Source organism: Hyposmocoma kahamanoa, unplaced genomic scaffold, assembly GCF_003589595.1.
Source record: "Hyposmocoma kahamanoa isolate Upper Pololo Valley unplaced genomic scaffold, ASM358959v1 180, whole genome shotgun sequence".
NCBI lineage: Eukaryota > Metazoa > Arthropoda > Insecta > Lepidoptera > Cosmopterigidae > Hyposmocoma > Hyposmocoma kahamanoa.
This window is the reverse complement of record NW_020653711.1, coordinates 573,199-591,939: the sequence shown is the minus strand read 5'-3', so window position 1 is coordinate 591,939 and position 18,741 is coordinate 573,199. Positions and strand designations below refer to the sequence as shown.

Sequence of the window (18,741 nt, the reverse complement as noted above, 5' to 3'; positions counted from 1 at the left end):
TCTCTGAAACATATTATTCATACTCTTCGACAGCCTCTTCAGGTGATGAAAATCGTTGACCGCGTAACTGGTTCTTAATTTTTGGAAATAAATAAAAGTCACAAGGTGGCAGATCGGGACTGTACGCGGGATGGCTCATGAGGTCAACGTAATTCACATTCATTTGTCTGTCTAGTCGTGTGAGAATTGGCATTATGATGGTTTTTACGGAGTTTGTCAATAACTCTCGGCAAACAAATGGTCGTGTACCAATCACTATTCACCGTACAACGATTCTCCAAAGCAACAGTAGCCACGTGTCCAGTTTTATTGAAAAAAAAGAAGCAATCATCCGCTCAGAGGCACTTTGCACGCGCGCCACCTTGGTTGGTTTCGGCTCATCTCGAAAGACCCGTACGCCCGATTACTGCTTTGTTTTGAGATTGTAACTATAAATCCATGTTTCGTCACCTGTTACTATGTCCCACATCAAATTTGACGCCCCTTCGTTGAATCTGGTAAGCATGGCATTGCACCAAGAGACGCGATCCGTTTTTTGAGCCTCAGTCAAATTGTGTGGGATCCACCGAGAGCATAGCTTTCTCACACCCAAATGTTTGAGTAGTATTGGTTGTATTTGACTCACGCCTTTGCCTAAAGATGTCCGAATTTCATGGTATATGGTATGTCATATGCCTGTCTGTTTGATCACACGGCAGGCGCACAGCATCGATGTTTTTGTTGTTCACAGCAGTGGACGGGCGACTATCACGACATTCGTCACTGAGATTCACACGACCGCGTTTGAATTCCGGCAAACTAGCTATAAATAGTCGTCTTGCATGGTGCTTCATCGCCAAAAGCAGTTTGAAGCCGAGCGAAGCTCCGCTGAGCTGTTAAATTACACTTAAGGTCGTAGAAAATCATATTGCGAAAATTTAAAATTAGTTAAATCCATGGTGATGTAGACAACCAATGTCTAAAATGACGCAACAATGTAAAAACAAGTGACTGTCAGATGAAACAAACCGTATTCTACAGCCAAAGAGTTCCATTTTCAATGTAGTAATTACTTTTTAAGTATTGTTTATGTGAGTGGCCAGTTCCGGAAATTATAGTGCGCCCTATGTATATTGCGATTTGTGCTAATGACACCTAGTCTCCGTAATAACAACTTATTACTTAGTGTAATAAGAAACAAATACACTATGTTTATTATGTATTTGTTGCACTTACTTTATTATATAACTTCACTCGTAGTAGTTTTAAAAAAACTAAAAATAGTTAGTCTGTATAAACTACCTAGGTAATATACTATTAGATTGTGACAATAGTTGTCACAATCTAATAGGCCCGTTTTGACACTTGTCATCGCAACGTAACTATGTGAACCAAACAAATCGTAACCAAATCACCCGATTCTCACGACAAATCGATAACTATTTTATGAGTTTGTGATCGTTCAGATTATTTGTAACCGTGCAGAGTATTAAAAAAACGACCTCAAAAGTTCGTGGTATTACTTCTATTTGCCAAGTTTTGTAGGAATCAGTTACAGGAAAGTGGGCGAAACGGGAGTCGTCCCCTTGCCACCCTTAGAGGTGGGAAATTTTCTTCAAATTTAAATGGGACCAATACTGAGGTACCCTCTTTCCAACAAAAATGAATCCTCAAAATCGGTTCACAAATGGAGTTATAGCGTAACATACATAAAATACACACGAATTGATAACACCCTCCTTTTTTAAAGTGGGTAAAAAATACTATCGTGTTAAAAGTGAAAGCGGTGGTCGTAGACTAATGGGCGAACGACTGCTTCTTAATTGCGAGGTCGACGGTTCGAAACCCAATGGCAACATGTACATGACTTCAATTTGAAGTTACGTACATTTGTGAAAGTTGCAATACTCCTCGCTAACAGTGAAGGCATATTGCGAGTCTGGTCATTCAGAGTACACTCTTTAACTTTAAAAGCTACTATTTTTTTCAAGTATAGCAAACTCCGCTGTAAGTGGTCGTGTCCGATGATACGACTCCAGCAATTGCACAGGAAAAACTGCCAACTTAGGTATTATTTTAATAACTTTCTAATGTAGCTTCCTACAATAATGAAAAAATATATTTGGGTAGCAAATAGACGTTAATAATATGTTGCTAAAATTATGAGAAAGTGGTGAGCTAATATAACGTCAAAACTGCTGGCAACTTTATTCCTTTAATTACGTATTCATTAGTGCAAAGGTAGCAAATATTTTTATTATAGGTACAGGTAACATTTCTGAAGCGCTGCAATACGGTGGCAGCCCCACCAAAGCCCTGAATGTATTGTGTGCGCCGGCCAGTTTTGGGACTTCTTCGGGTACTTGGCCCACAGACTGCACGTGTAAAATGACGGACAATACGCTCTGAATAATGTAAGCCATAACATGTTTAGTACACCGTGCAAACCTACGAACCAGCATATTCGCCCAAACGGACAGCGCCTTGCGCTCTCCTTGTCCAAGCCATCATCGAGCGTCTTGACGACCCAGTGTCCCAAATCCTTGAACTTAGTGACTCGTGAAAGCACACCGCCATTCAAAGATATTGCTGGTAAACTGCCTCCGTTGCCGAACGGTTACCATGCCGGACTGCCACGCAGAGGTCCCAAGTTCGATTCCCGGGCCGGGAGAAAAATGATATGGTTTACATTTATTTCTCTCGTGAGCTTGTGTGTAATTTGTGGTAGACAACCACAACAACAGTGTGTGTCGAAGGCACCCGCGACACAGGGTTTCCCTAGTGCGGGTCAATGTTGAGTGTGTGTGTTATTATTAAAAACAAAAATTATTTGCGTATTACACGAGAAAATCAAAACTTACTAAAAATGTAAAAAATGTAACCATCTAGCAACACTTCATTTAATTAAAAAGTAGATATCTTCACTAGAAGACACGACATGTGAAATTCGCAAAAAACTTGCAAATAAATCAAAAACACAAAAAAATTATAAGGGCAGTTTGTTATCGTTGAACACCCTGTAAGTACAATCTGGGTGCGATTCGTAATATATAACAAATGACATATTTTTAATCGATATAACGCTCAACAGATATAATTAATTTGTGGTATACAGACATTTGACATATTCTTGCATGATATAAAGGTCACTGGGTATAATTGACGATTGATATAACAACTTTCAATCCAATATACCGATGGCATAATGTTCATTTTATATAAACACTTCAGATATAACATTCACTGAGTATAATGTTGAATGTGTATGTGTAAAAAGAAAATTATATAATTCCAGTGATGTGTTGGTGCAACGGGGATGAACCGAATTTGTTTGCATTTCCTAGTTGATTCGACCTCCTCCTGTGAGTTTAGGTTAGGTTAGTATAGGCAATGAAATATTCTTCTTAAAGTTCTAATAAATATATTTTATAACACAAAAAGCACTTAAAGCTATACAAAAACAATAATATTTTGCGATTGTACATTTAATGAAATAAAAAAAATCTTATAAACATAATATAGGGCACTTTAACTATTCGTAAAACGAAATATTGTATTATATTCTTTAATACATGATACTGGTAGTACTTATACCATTTGTTCATTATGTCACTTAATCATTATATCTAATGTTTGTTATACTAAAGGTTCATTATACACATTGAAATTATGCATTTTGTTGTTATACCTTTTGTTGTATACAGTGAGTGATTATATCCTTAGAAAATATATCAAATGTTGTTATACCAAGTGAAAATCGATTATTTGTTGTTATATCTTCCATTACACACCCGTATAATCTACGCATGCATGTACGAAGTAGAACACATTGTTACACCCCCTAGATTATCTCGTTCTAACAAGCTTCAGGGTTTTTATGTGCAGCTTCACTCCACCGAGTACCAGGGCACCAGATGGGTCAAAGAAATTTATTGTATAAACATTGCAAAGAAGTTGAATAAGGATCTGACCTTTTGTGGCGCTTGCTATGCATTGTTGGCCTTTTACAGGCCCGGCCTGTAAAAGGGTTCCGACAGAGGGTTCGCCTTCTTTTGTTTAGCTGATTGTTACTTGTTATGAATGACTAGATCAGGCAACTTTAAGCCTCCACCGAGGTTCTCTGTATTTCTTTTCTCAGAGTAATGTAAAAAATATTATTAAAATCGATGGAACAGTGAATTGTGTAGAAAATCGAAATATATTTCAATTGTTGTGTTCGTAGAACAACGTTGTAAAACGGACAAGTGTATTCTAACTACGATTTATTAATACATATATTATGTAATGTATTTTGGCAGATATTCTTTGGTTGCACCCCGTTTGCAAATCCCAAATTTTTATCATCCTCATCATCCCAATTTTATCATCCCAAGTTTGTGGAGGTCGTCTGTTGTTACAAAAATACACTTCCGTTCAGTTCCGCGGCACTGTAACTTGAACCTAAGAGGTAATTACTTAATAAGGTAATTTATAAAAAATACAAAAGTCTTTCCATCGATCTTTGATATTTTCGCCCATGGCGTTGCTTGTTTTATGACTAAGTAATGCGTTGACACTCACACCCATTAAGGTCGCACGGCCAAGTTCACGGCTTCCTTTACGTGTTTTTATAAGTTACTGTAAAATTCCTTTGTATCTTCGAGAATGCCGACTCGTTACATAATGAAATGTGTTGTATAAATCTTATTCACTCACATGTTTATAAATCTAATTTGTTAGTTGAACTTAATTAGTAAAAACATTTTTTCAAGTCCACTATCGACAGTTGTTTGCCTATCAGCAGCTGTAATCGCAAAGTTTCCAGTCGTAATTTCATTGCCTATTAGCGAGTTGCCATAAAGCAGTCAATCAATTTATACGAAGGTCATACACGAGGAGCAAGTTCACGGTCTAGACTCGTTTAGAAAGTGTTAGTAAGCTTGCAGATTATAATCAAGATGTAAATGAAAAAATTAGAACTTTATTTTGTCACTTTTTAGTTAACAGCATAGAACACAGGTTGTATAGAAATGAACAGTAATAAAATTAGTTTAGTTTCACTATGCCCGGCCAAATATAGGATAATCAAACTGTGCACATGAACAAAAAATGCACATTCTATGATACCAGTAAGGCTAATACGGCACGATTTGCGCGAGAACGACATAAAACGCGAGATACTGCTATTCTCGCAGAGATCCCTATGCGCTTTTTGTCGCTCTCGTGCAAATCGCGCCCTGTCGTGTTAGTCCTACTGGTGACGGGACGAACAAGTCATGCGCCTGGTGGTAAGCGACGCGCCAATCCATAACATTTGCAATGCCACTCAGGAGTTTTAAATCGCAAAGATCTGATGAACACTGCTACTGCGCCCGTCACCTTGAGACATAAGTTGACAAATTTAATGTGAAATGTACGCTTAAAATGGCTTAAATGATGAAGATATGTAGAGAGCACGGGTGAAAAAAACCAATGGAAGTGCCATAAGCCTCGATTACTATCGAAACGATGTCGCCAAAACGCACACAAACAAAATTATAAACACTATGAAATCATGATAACGATTGGTCATAGTTTCTAATCTAAAAACACGTAACAAGACTGTTAATATAATTTAAACTTTACCCAGTTATATCGTTGAAAGTTCAATACCTTTATTGCAAGTTACGACGTTTTGACTTTATATAGAAGTTTTATTTAATATGCTATATAATATATATCATCTTAGACTACGACGAACGATTAATATCTGAACTGTTATGTGTATCGGAAAATGGTACCACGTGCGAGCCGTACACGTGTATTGCGCAAGTATACTCGTCGTGGAGCTCAACCGTGTAAATCATGTCCCTTTATGGAAACGCCTGCCCTTTCCCATGAACGGTTGTATGCAAAGATGAATATCTTCCGGTTGCATATTGAGGCTAATTATTTGGGAACCGGGTCACTTATACGAATCAATGGATAGTACTTCAAGGTTATTATCATATTCTAACTACGTGCATGTAATGTATTGCAACACTTGTGAAATGAACTATCCAACCTAAAATGCACAGTCAGTTTCACAACTAAAATCAAACACTCATACAATGCGTACTCCGAAAGTTTTTATTTATTTATTTATTGCACATATCACACATGATACAAGTATGACAACCCTGTAAGGGCATGACAATTTTAGGGTCTAAAAAAGCCTAAAAACCAAAGCGTAATTCACAAATATCGAAATATCGGGAAAATAAAAAGAAGTTATACCGTGGTAAGAAACCTGTTACTAGTGATAATCATTTCGTAATTCACAAGATAATAAAAAACGTCATTTTCAATACACCAAACTTATGTCGGAAACATAACATTTTAAGAAGGCTTTTAGTGCAAAATAATCGTAAAATGAAGCTATAACTGTACAGTCATCATGTTTAGTCAAGTTATTTAATGTGTGAAAACGAAGCACAGTAATGGATATCGCTTTGAGCGGCGGGCGGTTGTTAAATTATTACTGTCTCATAACAACATCCGCGAATAGAAGATTTTTGTTGCTTTTATTGTGTCGAGTGAACGAGGCATAAATAGATTTAACAGGTTTTGACATTTAAAAAAATTTTATGCGTGTACTGCAGCGGCAAAATATCAATTTCGGTTCTCATGCTCGTGAAGTACTGAACGAAAATCTTGCTTTATCAAATTCCGTTTTGATTTTTGTATATTCACGATGTTGATTTCACAATGCGATATATTATGTTTCGCGTAAATAAACTACATGGGTACTTTTAAGCCCTAGGGGCTAAAGTGGTTTTTACTTTTTAAGTCAAGATGCACGTGGTAGATACCATTTTCCCTTACACGGATCGGTAAACAGTTAATACCAACGACGACGAAGCAGACCAAGGATATGGCGGGATGACTCGGACGCGTGTGTACTGGACTAGCCTGACATTGCTTCAAACCCAGAGCTGTGCAAGTCGAGAGGAGAGGCCTTTGCCCAGCACAGCAGTGGGACACAATTAGTGTTGGGCCATGGAAACATTTCCATTTTGAAAAAATAATATTTTTCAGAAAAATAATTATTTTACGGAATTTTTTCTGTAATTATCCAATTTGACTGTCAAAAGTTGAAGTTACTGAAAGAAAATGATAAAGTCATTATTATTATTTATAAAGCATTGGCTTCAGAGCCATCAGCTTAATGGTAACAAATAATCAAGAAACGCATAACGTAATATACATAAACTAAAAATTAAGTAAAAAATGTAACTACTAAAAGCCGCCATTTCAGAAAAAAAATGGATGGAGTCATTAAAAAGGTTTGCTTTCACTGTTGTGAAATCATTTTAAATCTCGTTTTTCGTTAGCTATACAAGTTTATTTTATAATTCACGCTAAATAAAACATTAAAAGATATTTCAAAACGTAACAATATGAGCTAGACATGATATGAGGTTTCGAAATTAATTTTTCCAATTTTTCTAATATTACTAATTTTTCGGTATATTTTCCGGAAAAATGGACACTATTTGAAATTTTTCGGAAAATTACCCAGCAATAGACACAATAGGCTAATTGAGGTTATCAGCATAAAAATTGTGAAGGTGAGGGATTGAGAATGACCGATGAAAATTTTATAAATTTTATATAACATAGTAATCATAACATGACCATTATATGTACAATTATTATTTTTTTTTAATGTGAAGACAGCATTAACTCTACAATCATACGAAATTTTTAGTAAGGTGTGTTGCATGATAAATCACTGCCTATGTGACCGAACGGTTACTATACCGGACTGCAACGCAGAGGTCCCCGGGTTCGATTCCCGGGCCGGGAGGAATATTTGTATGGCCTACATTTATTTATCTCGTGAGTTTGGGTGTAATTTGTGGTTGTGTATATGTGTCCATGACACCCGCGACACAGGGTTTCCTTAGTGCGGGGCTATGTTGAGTGTGTGCGTTATTATTTTTATTTATTTTATTTATTACTAAATGCTCTTTCGAACTGTAGGTTTTCTCTCTTATTCCCACAAGTAGATCCAGAACAATTTTGATTTGAAGTACTTGTGTCTTCATTGCATAACATGGTTGGAGATATTAGGAAGTGTGAATACTTTTGTCTCCACTACTATATTTATCTCGTCGTCTTAAGGATCGCCTCAAAATTCATGTAAGTTTTGTTAACAATAAGGCAATAAAAACTAGACTTAATATGCATTAAGTATGACTGCTGAATAAATAAATAACCTTAAATTCGTTTGTGTTCTTTGTGGGTAATTTTCTAAAATATTATCATGAAGTATTATTTAATGTTCGAATGTACTATCCTGAAATATTATTTAATGTATCACGATAATATCTTTAAATATTTAAATAATAAAAATTCCTTCCATAATTAGGTAGAGGAAACTAACCCGAAAATTACCCTTATCCGAATACAAATTAAGAAAAAATAAATATACATCGGCGTTAAATTAATCCACGTTAATTACATTTTTTTTATTACCACAAAAAAATAAATCAGTCCGACATACATTAAAAACAAATAGTCCCTTACAATAATTGTAGTTGTAAGCTATTAGTATCATATACAACAACCATCTATATCTCAATCTCAATTATCTCGCTCGATACATAGACACACAGACAAGAATTGAAACCGTTATAGTGTTACTAGAACCGTCTGTTTATGGACGGAAGAGCTCGGCGTTCTAGCTTCAAACAATGTGGTATTTGTTCTGCTGGTAACAACTACAACACTATTGTAATAACTTAGTTAAGAACAAATATTGCACACTATTACGTCGATTGAAGTTCACTCATTCTATTCTCAAAATTAAAAAAGCAATGTTTACGATTAATTTTTAATTTTGAAAATAGAATCAATAGTCAGAGAAGGTAACACCGCATGTTCACTTTTTTGTTACCAAACAAAAAATACATACTATTATTAAGCTGTATGTAACTTAATTTTAAAAAACCGTTTTGTTTTGGTCATTTACTTTTAAATGGAGAGTTTTTTAATTCCATTAATACACAAAACCCTCATGGGTTGAACGAGCTGACAACGTTAGCAATATCAGTTTTTTAAGGAAATAAAATATCCGTTTAATAATATAATTAACAATAGTCGGCAAAAGGTGTTCCACATTCATAGATACATGTATAAATGTACAAAGAGTGATATAGAGTTGTTAAAACTACCAAATTTTAATTCATTACTTTTTTCGAATTCCGGATTTCCGGAAGTAGTTTTCGTCTTAGGACAAAATTATTCATCTAGAAAGTCAAATTTGAATTTTAAAGTAATTCTAGGGGTGTCATGTAAAAAAAAATATAGTAGATAACTGATTTTTCATTACAGTAAACATGCTTGGCGGAAGAAACAAGTATGGTGGCAGTACTTCCATGGGCGAACTTTTCCACAAGAAGCCTGCTGCTACTAAAATTATGGTAATGACGTAGATGCTAATAATGCTGATGCAGTTGATGATGCTTATTTATAATGCTAATGGTGTTGATGGTGGTGATAATGCCGATGATGCTGATAGTGCTTATGCTACTGATCGACGTCCAACGTCGTTTAAGTAGCTTTGTCCTACGATGCAGTAAAACCATTACCGGAAATCCGGAATTCGAAAAAGTAACGAATTAAAATTTAGTGGTTTTAACAACTCTTATGTCACTCCTTGTAGCTATATCTATACATGTATCTATTGATTTGGAACAAATTTTTCCGACAAATAGGCATAGATACGTAAAATATTTTTAATTAATAAATTCCTTGGAGATTTTGGTACGGCAATCGCGTGTTAATTGGCAAATGAGTAACGGCTAAATAAAATGAGCTTATAATAAACATGTAGGCACATTAATTAGGGATGCTCAGTGTATAAAAATAAGCATTTAGTGAAAAAACATGGCATCAAAATTTGGATAAATAAAAATATTTATCCAAATTTTATTTCTAATTATCGACGCAGAACAACACTCTTAACGACTCAATTAAATCATACAAATACAGTCACAGCCACAGATGAATTTGCTAAAGGGCATAAAACAACTACAAGTGAAATGCGATAAATGATTCGTTTGAATGAATCAGATAGGGAAGTCATCACCGATCTCATCACACTTCTCGACGTGGGAACGTATTTTTGTTAATATAATATCAAGTGACAGGTTTCGTCCTGTCGCTTGATATTATATAAAAAAAATCATGCGCCTTATGGTAAGCTACAAGCCTGTCCATAACAGTTGCAGTGTCACTTAGAGCTTTAAATCGAAAAGATCTGAGGGGCACTGCCACTGCGCCCGTCACCCTGAGACATAAGTTGACAAATATGTGTCATGTGCCTGTAATTTCACCAGCACCCTTACCCTTCAAAACCGGAACACATCGTATTAAACCAGTCAGAAGAAAAAGCTTCACATTCATGTAACAATGAGAGCGAAAAATGTGCGTTAGTGGTCCGAGCGGAAGCGAAACGCGCCGCGTCATTATCACTCTTATGCCAGGGACATAAAATCTTTTCTTACCGACTTCAGTCGATTCTACGTTAATCAGTGTGGTGAGTCTAAAATTCAATTTCCAGAAAGAATTTTGACACACTGTATATCTCTAAAGCTCAAATTATATTGCGGCGGAGAGGAGTGGGAACGAATTTTTGTAATATATCCTAATGAACTATATTATCAATTGCGTAACGTATACTGTCCCATTTTAAAAAACACTAAGTATTTTAATAAAATAAATTTCCGGTTATATAATATTGTCCTTTTTTCTGTTATATTGATCGATTTAAGAAATCATTTCCTACGTAGGTTTGTAATGATGATTTTTCTTATTTGTGCACCAAAATTTTTTTAAGAAACATGTCTGTGTTGCCGAAGTAGCGTCTGTCTGAGTCGTAGGTCTGAGTAAAATCATGTCGCTATAACATATTGTCGGAGTAGCGTGTGTCGAAGTTCAATTTTAGAATCAAATTGAGCCTGTGTGGCCTACCCTACCCTAACTATTCTGTTTTCTTCAAATATTCTGCTACCTACATGTTACAAAATCCGCGTTTTTATTTAAGATTTGTAAAATTTCATGATAATAATTTAATGATTTGTAAGTAGTTTGTAAATTTGTAACACCTGTTTAAAATTTCATAACAAATCAAGAATTGAATAGAAGTTTAGAACAATCTACTATTGAATACACTTTTCTTCGTCTGAAAATTTAAATGTAACTCTCTTTTGTGCAGTGAGACATTTATAGTGAAGTAATTACGCGACAAAAGGGTCGAAGCATCTATATCATATCTCCATAGAATAATACTTACCCTTTAACGACAGCATAAGTCGCGCCAACCGTCAAACCGAGGCTAAAAGCGGTCATCCATAGCAGAGACATGGCTTCCTGTTTGTATTGAAACTGCTTACAACGGAATGTTGCACTAATAAACTGCACTTGCTAAGTAAACTATCATTACTGTCCGATAAAAAAAAAATAGAAAACACAACACAGTTACGTTCTAAGATAATAAACAGAAAAGAAATTGTCAAAATATTATTGATTGTAATCGATTTTTTAAAATATTTTAATTAAACACAGATTAAGCAAAGCTGTTTAATAAAAATTTATAGAAAGTATACGATTAAAGGGTTTCGTTGAAAGTGTAGCGTGCGAGTGGCGCGGTCGACTCTGTGTTTACAATATAAACCGGCGGTTCCCTCCCCCGCGACCCCTCGCGGTGTCAACAATAAGCTTCATGATGCAATAACGATGCGGTTTGACAATTTAAAAATAATGAAAATTGCACCGTCATTATCAGAGAATACATAAAAAGTGCAAGAATATAAAAATAAAGTTTCGAGTTCTTAGTAACAAGTAAAAGATTATATCTGTACTAGCGCCATTCGTTCGAAATATAAATAAAAATTGCTTTTTTTTTATCTAAATTTAGAGTGTTTGGTAAAAAGTGAGTTCATAGTTTTGTAATTAACATAACGGCTGAATAGAATCTAAACTGGTGTCATGTGATTTTTTTTTATATAATTTTTTATACTGACTATATGAAAATTGCTGTCAAATGCACCAAGTTTCAGGGTTCGTGAATAAACCTATTATCATCATCACCACACCCACTACTGGGCACGGGTCTCCTCTCAGGCGAGGCTTTACGTCATAGTCCGCCACTCTTGCCTAATGCTGGACTCCACACGTTTGCCGAGCCTCACAAACCTTCTTCGACGATGATTTCCTTCACCAAAAGTCAAATTAAATTTCGCACATAAATTCCGAAAACATCAGACGTGCGAGGCTGGATATGAACCCATGGCCTCCTGCTCGAGAGACGTTCCGTAAAACCATTAGGCTACTATGGCTTATAAAATGCAATATTAACAAATATTAATATTATACGCAAATATAATTTCCTATGGATATGCTATTACGCTCAGTCGTTAACAAAAAGACATATTTTATGCTAACACCCAACCCTCTATTCACGCAATATTTTGCCAAGCTAAAGGAGACAAGATAAACAGAGGGATGGTGATGGGTATTTTCTCCTTCGCAGTTAAGTCACGTTTATACCCTTGTCTATCTCGCTTAAATGCTTATTGTTGATAATGATTTACTGGATGTGAAACGTGACACCGCCCAAGTTATGTTAAATGGTACTGATTCATCAGTAAAATAAAAATTAATTTTTATCGATTTACTGCACACACAATGGAAATATAAAAACATATTTTGCGGATTGAAAATCGCGTATAAGTTGCTTCTTTCTTTTGGCTCTGTCCAGGGAGCATACACCCGTTTTTTGTCCGATATCTGTCAGAAACAATTACTGTTAAATAATTAATACACGAACAAATTAAAAGAGGCATGATGCGAATGAAGCTTCGTACTTGACATTGTTATTTGATTAGGTCGAGTATTACTTTGACTGTATTGTTTCGGACAGCTGTCGGACAGACAACGGAATAGACCCCCTGGTCCTGTGGTTACGACTTACTGAGTTGGTAAGTCATGACCCAATAATTGTCCAATATTACTGTGTACCTCCTTATTTTGATTATATTAAAAAAGCTTATTATAAATTCAGTGCTGCACTTCCAGCTCTGCCGTCCGCTACCTAACTAAAGAGAGGCTAAGTGACAAAATATTTTTTAAGGATGTCATAAAAAAACCATAACCCAGTTTTAGAATAATGAAATTGTTTATAAAACGGATATTTGACCATTTGTCACATAGCCGCGTTTTAGTTAATGGGCAGCAGAGCTATTAAATGTTTGTCATGATATGAAAAAAAAACATTCTTCTTGATCTTTTTATTTATGATGTCAAGTGAAGAGACGAACTAATCGTGCGCCTGGCAGTAAGGGCCCTGTCCATAACAATTGCAGTGCCACTCAGAGTTTTACATTGCAAAGATCTAAGGGGCACTCCCTCTGCGCACGTCACCCTGAGATATAAAGTTGACAAGTTCATTAAAAAAAACCGGAACGCAATAATGTGAGCATTACTGATTGGCGGCAAAATTAGGTTGTTTTTATAATATCAAGTGACGGGAGGAACAAGTCGTGCGCCTGATGGTAAGCTACAGGCTAGTCCATAAGAGTTGCAGTGTCACTCAGTACTTTAAATCGCAAAGATCTTAAGGGCACTGCCACTCTGCCGTCCACTAACTAAAACGCGGTTATGTGATAAATGGTCAAATATCCGTTTTAAATAGCAAAAGACAGAGCACAAAATTATCTTTTAAAAGCAGTTAAAATTAGTTAATGTGTTCGACTTATCGGAACTTACCATAACGATGTATAGCTAAAATATCATTAAACAATTTCAATTTTCTAAAACTGGGTTATGGTTTTTTATGACATCCTAAAAAAATATTTATCACTTAGCGGACGGCAGCACTGCGCCCGTCACCCTAAGGCTTAAAGTTGACAAGTCCCTTCAAAACCGGAACGCAGTAATGTGAGCATTACTGCGTGGCGGCAAAAATAGGTACGGTAGCAGGACTTCCCTGGACGAACTCGTTGATTAGGAGCTCTTCTGCTACTAAATACTAAAACCTATGACGATGCGACCTCTTTCATCGACATACCACCTATTATCACCCTTTTCTCTGATTCTGGCCACTTACTTTTCAAATTTTGAATCGTTCTCTAATTCTTTTTCTCCGTCATTCTTACTTTGCTTCGTTCCGTCGTCACTCCCATCAAAATTCTCTAAGGGAAACGACGTGTCCTTCAATCACGTAAATCTAACTGCTTATAAAGCAGCAATATATTTACGAATACTGGCCCTTTTGGGGCAAGTGTCTACTTTATATTCATCCATATCTGGAAGTAATTTAAGTTTGGGAGTGTTTTATAGTTTTGTACCTATGTTTTATACCATTGCTTTTGTTACAGCCTTTCCTTCTAATTTCCTTACCTTTTCTTTGTTTCTAACTCTGCAATACAAAATCTTGCAATAAAGGTTATGTGGACCAAGCCTTCATTTAATTTCGCAAAGGCTAGGCTACAAACCTATGAATGCTTACTAGATTTAATCGAATATGACGCTTTGAAGTGTAATTTGATTACTTATGAAATAAAGGTAAGTATTTAGTCTGATCTGAAATTGTTAATTGAACCACCTCATGTTAATAAAAAAATATATATATTCTATTTTTTTATTCCAATTAAGATTTGCAAAATATGTTCGAAATATGAATTTTTAAATTAAAAAATCTTACTGCCTCCTAGTCGAACTGTTACCGTGCTGGACTGCCACGCGGAAGTCCCGGGTTCGCGTCCCGAGTTCGATTCCCGGGCCGGGAAAAATACTTGTGTGGCCTACATATATTTCTTTCGTGAGTTAGGGTGTAATCTGTGGATGGCTATGGTGTATCCATGGCATCCGCGATGCAGGGTTTGCGTTATTATTATTATTACTCGTCACCTTGAGACGTAAGTGGACAAGTCCCATGAGCCTGTAATTTCACCAACATCCTTACCCTTCAAAACCGGAACACAGTAATGCTGACATTACTGCTTGGCGGCAGAAATAGGTAAGGTAGTACTTCCCAGGACGAACTCTTTCACAAGGAGCTCTATTGCTAGTATACTATACTTTGTTATAGATAAACGTAATCTCAGTACAGAGTACTAAATAAACCGACCTCAAAAGTTCGTGGAATTACATCTATTTGTCTAGTTTTATTGAAATCGGTTACCGGAAAGTGCGCGAAACCGGATTCAACTCCTAGCACCCTTAGAGGTGGAATATTTTCTTCAAATTTAAATGGGACCACTACTGAAGTATCCTCTTACCAACAAAAAGATAATCATCAAAATCGGTTCACAAATTCCGGAGTTATCGCGTAACATACATACAAAAAACTGTCGAATTGAGAATCTCCTTTTTTAAAGTCGGTTAAAAATTGTTACGCGGTCGCTAGCGACAACCATGTCACAGTAATCTCGTGGTAACGGCACTGATATGGGTAGGCGTGTCGCTTACCACAGACGTGACGTTTTCGTATCGTCATTTGATATCATAAAAAAATAAATAAAAAATAATACTTATTGTGAAATACGACAATATACAAATTTCATAATCTTTTGCAGATCGAGAGGTCATCCACTCAGTCAGGCTGAATATCGGAAAAATATGAGACAAATTGTCAATAAATAACTTATTTATTATTCAATTGTGATACCACACACAGATGTAATGTACAATGTTATCCACTTGACGTAAATGTATTATGTACGTCTTATATGTTTAGTGATATGAATGTGAACCTATTTCCATAATATAAATATAACTGATTTCGTATAATATTGCAGTTTCTAGTTTATTTTTCCTCTACGTAACGATATATTTTTACCGACCTCAAAAAAAGAAGAGGAGGTCGAATTGAGAATTCGACAGTATGTTTTTTTTTGTATGTATCTTGCGCGATAACTCCGGTATTTGTTTTTCCTGACACCGATTTTCATGATTCTTTTTTGTTGGAAAGAGGGTACCTCCGTAGTGGTCCCATTTAATTTTGAAGAAAATCATCCACCTCTAAGGGTGGCTGTTCACGCATGAAGATTAATTTTTATAAATAGCGCCTAAATTTGATCACAAGGTGCAATTATTTTAATAGTTGATTTTGCTATTCTCCAATTCAAGGCGTTTTTCTCTCTCAATACACTTTGAGTAGTGAGAAGAGATTTTTATTATCTCCTGTGTCAAGTCTTGTATAGTGGCGAACTAGGGGATATTTCAATAAAACTTGGCAAATAGACGTAATTCTATATGTATTTTTGAGGTCGGTTGTTTTAGTACTCTGTATTGAGATTATAATTTATTCAATCGCATCCACTGTATAAAAGAAGCCTTGGTAGCCGAATGGATTGACCTACCGCCTATTAAGCAGAGGGTGGTGGGTTCCAATCCGGGCTTGTACCTCTGAAGAAAAACATTGCGAGCAAAACTTTTTTTTATATATAATATCAAGTGACGGGACAAAAATGTCGTGCGCCTTATGGTAAGCTACACGCCTGTCCATAACAGTGGCAATGCCAATCAGAGCTTTAAATCGCAAAGATCTGAGGGGCACTGCACCCGTCACCCTGAGACATAAGTTGATAAGTCTCATGTGCCATAATTTCACCAGCACCCTTACGCTTCAAAATCGGAACACAGTAATGCTGACTTTATTGCTTGGCGGCAGAAATAGGCAAGGTGGTAGTACGAGTACTTCCCTGGACCAACTTTTTCACAAGGATCTCCTACTGCTACCTGTACACATCTGCAAATTAATTTAATGATGTGTGTGAAGTTACCAATCGCATTATACGAGGTGGCCTGTGCCCGGCAGTGGATCATATATTTAAGCTAATAACTATGTTTATTTATAACAAAGGTATGTAGAGCAGTGTCATTCATCAGGGAAGCAAAACCATGATCATTTTGTGGTAAACCTCATATTAAAAGTAGAGCATAGTCAGAAGTCAAGGAAACGATGGCGGCGCTATCACAACTTATAAAACTACATATAGCACCTTTAGAATGAAAGTGACCCAACACAACATTTAAACATTTTGGGAATCCACAAAATCGGCTCTATTGCTATTCCGTAATTTTTTCACGTACGCCGCGCTATATCGATGCTAGAATGGACGGATTTTGAATAATTGTATACCAATATCTTATCAACTTACTGAAAATAATATTCACATTCAAATTAACAGTTACAAATCAATTCAGAATTACGTTACAGCTTATTTTTTCAGATGGCCTCGTTTATTTCAATTTAATAACAATAAAATGGACTTTGATGTGCATTTTTCAAAGCATATTTTGCCTCGCCCTATATTTATGAAAATAAATTCCCGTTATGTGAAATGTCAATTGGGTCATCGTAATTATTTTTAATAATAAAATTGTTTTCACCTGTGCAAAGGAAACTGCACAAGATTAGAAATTTAAGGCTACTCTTGTAAGAAAATGCACATTTACGAATACCTACCTATACTCTAGCAAAATTCTATGTAGAATAAATGTCAACAAACAAAAACATGATTTTTAGGGTTTTCACCTCAGACTGTTCTGGTTACCACAATTCCATTTTTTCCGAAATTTAATGAGGTTATTGATAATACCAATCTTGAAGTTATGTTTGTGTCGAATTTTGTTCAATAGAAGTTTTAAATCACCAGTAAGTAATTTGACACTAACATATAAATTACCAGCAAATAATTATTTATAAAAGTGTGTCAACCTTAATGATTTACTTTATTTATAAATCATACGTATCAATAGGGACTTTGTAACCTTAACAAGGTAACCAATCACAAACTCGAATTTTCATTACACCCAAAAACCGAATTACAAAGAAATCGTTGTTCTTTCAGGAAATGTTGGATGTTTATGGCAAAGACACGATTAGGTTCGGTTAGGTTAGGTTAAGTTAGGTTCAAAAGAAAAAAAATTTTCCTCTCAAAATTACTTTCGAGGTTATGAAAATTCGAGTAAACATTGTTTCTGGAAAATTTCGGATTACTGATAGGTAACCACTTAATAATAATTGGCTAGATAAGTGTTACTTTCACATCAGTCAATTACTATTGGGCAGGGCTAGCCTAAATAATGAGTAGACGTGGGCGTTTAAATGAAAAGCACTTAAAAAAGTTTGCTTTTTAAAATAAGCACATAAGCACGCTTTTCAATTTAGGCGTAAGCGTTAACAACGTGCTTCAAGTCCCGCCGTCTATGTTTTTTAAACAAATGAATTCGTGAATAATAATTTTATACATAAAAATAAAACTCTTGTTTTACAAATAAACTTATTTGTATTAAAACCTTTAGTGGTCTACTCTTGCTTTTCGCTGTCAACGCAACGTTGCAAGCTTTTTTAATATAAAAGTCCATGCGCTTAAACTTTTTTCGAAATAATTTTGTAATCTTCATGCTAAAAAGCGTTTAAGTGACAAGTGTTTAGAAAAGCACGCTTTTTTTTAAAAGCACTACATTTTAATGTTTAAAAAAATGAGCAGGTTTTCCCATCTCTAATAATGAGTATTGACAAAAAATGTTCTTTTCACCAATAATTCGTTGTTGTTACCTACCAACGTTGTATTAAGAAATCCGTTCATAGATTTCTTTTGCCAATATCTAAAGGTCCGTCGAACTTACAAACAGATATAGGGAATAAATAAACTTTAAACATCGCGAACACTCGGAAAAGACGATCATTTCCGAAAGTTTCCACATCTATAAATTATCATTATAATGATTGATGTATTTTATGAC

The 18,741-nt window shown here is 35.5% G+C and overlaps 1 protein-coding gene across 1 annotated transcript in view; it reads right to left on the bottom strand.

Annotated features, from left to right (window-relative positions):
• LOC113225981 (flotillin-2-like) overlaps positions 1-11,618 on the bottom strand; it is a 56,022-nt gene extending 44,404 nt beyond the window's left edge. The window contains exon 1 of the mRNA XM_026458475.1: positions 11,279-11,618. Within this exon, the coding sequence (XP_026314260.1) occupies positions 11,279-11,294 (16 nt within the window). The 5' untranslated portion in view covers positions 11,295-11,618. The remainder of the gene's footprint in view (positions 1-11,278) is intronic.
• Positions 11,619-18,741: the final 7,123 nt, after the last annotated feature.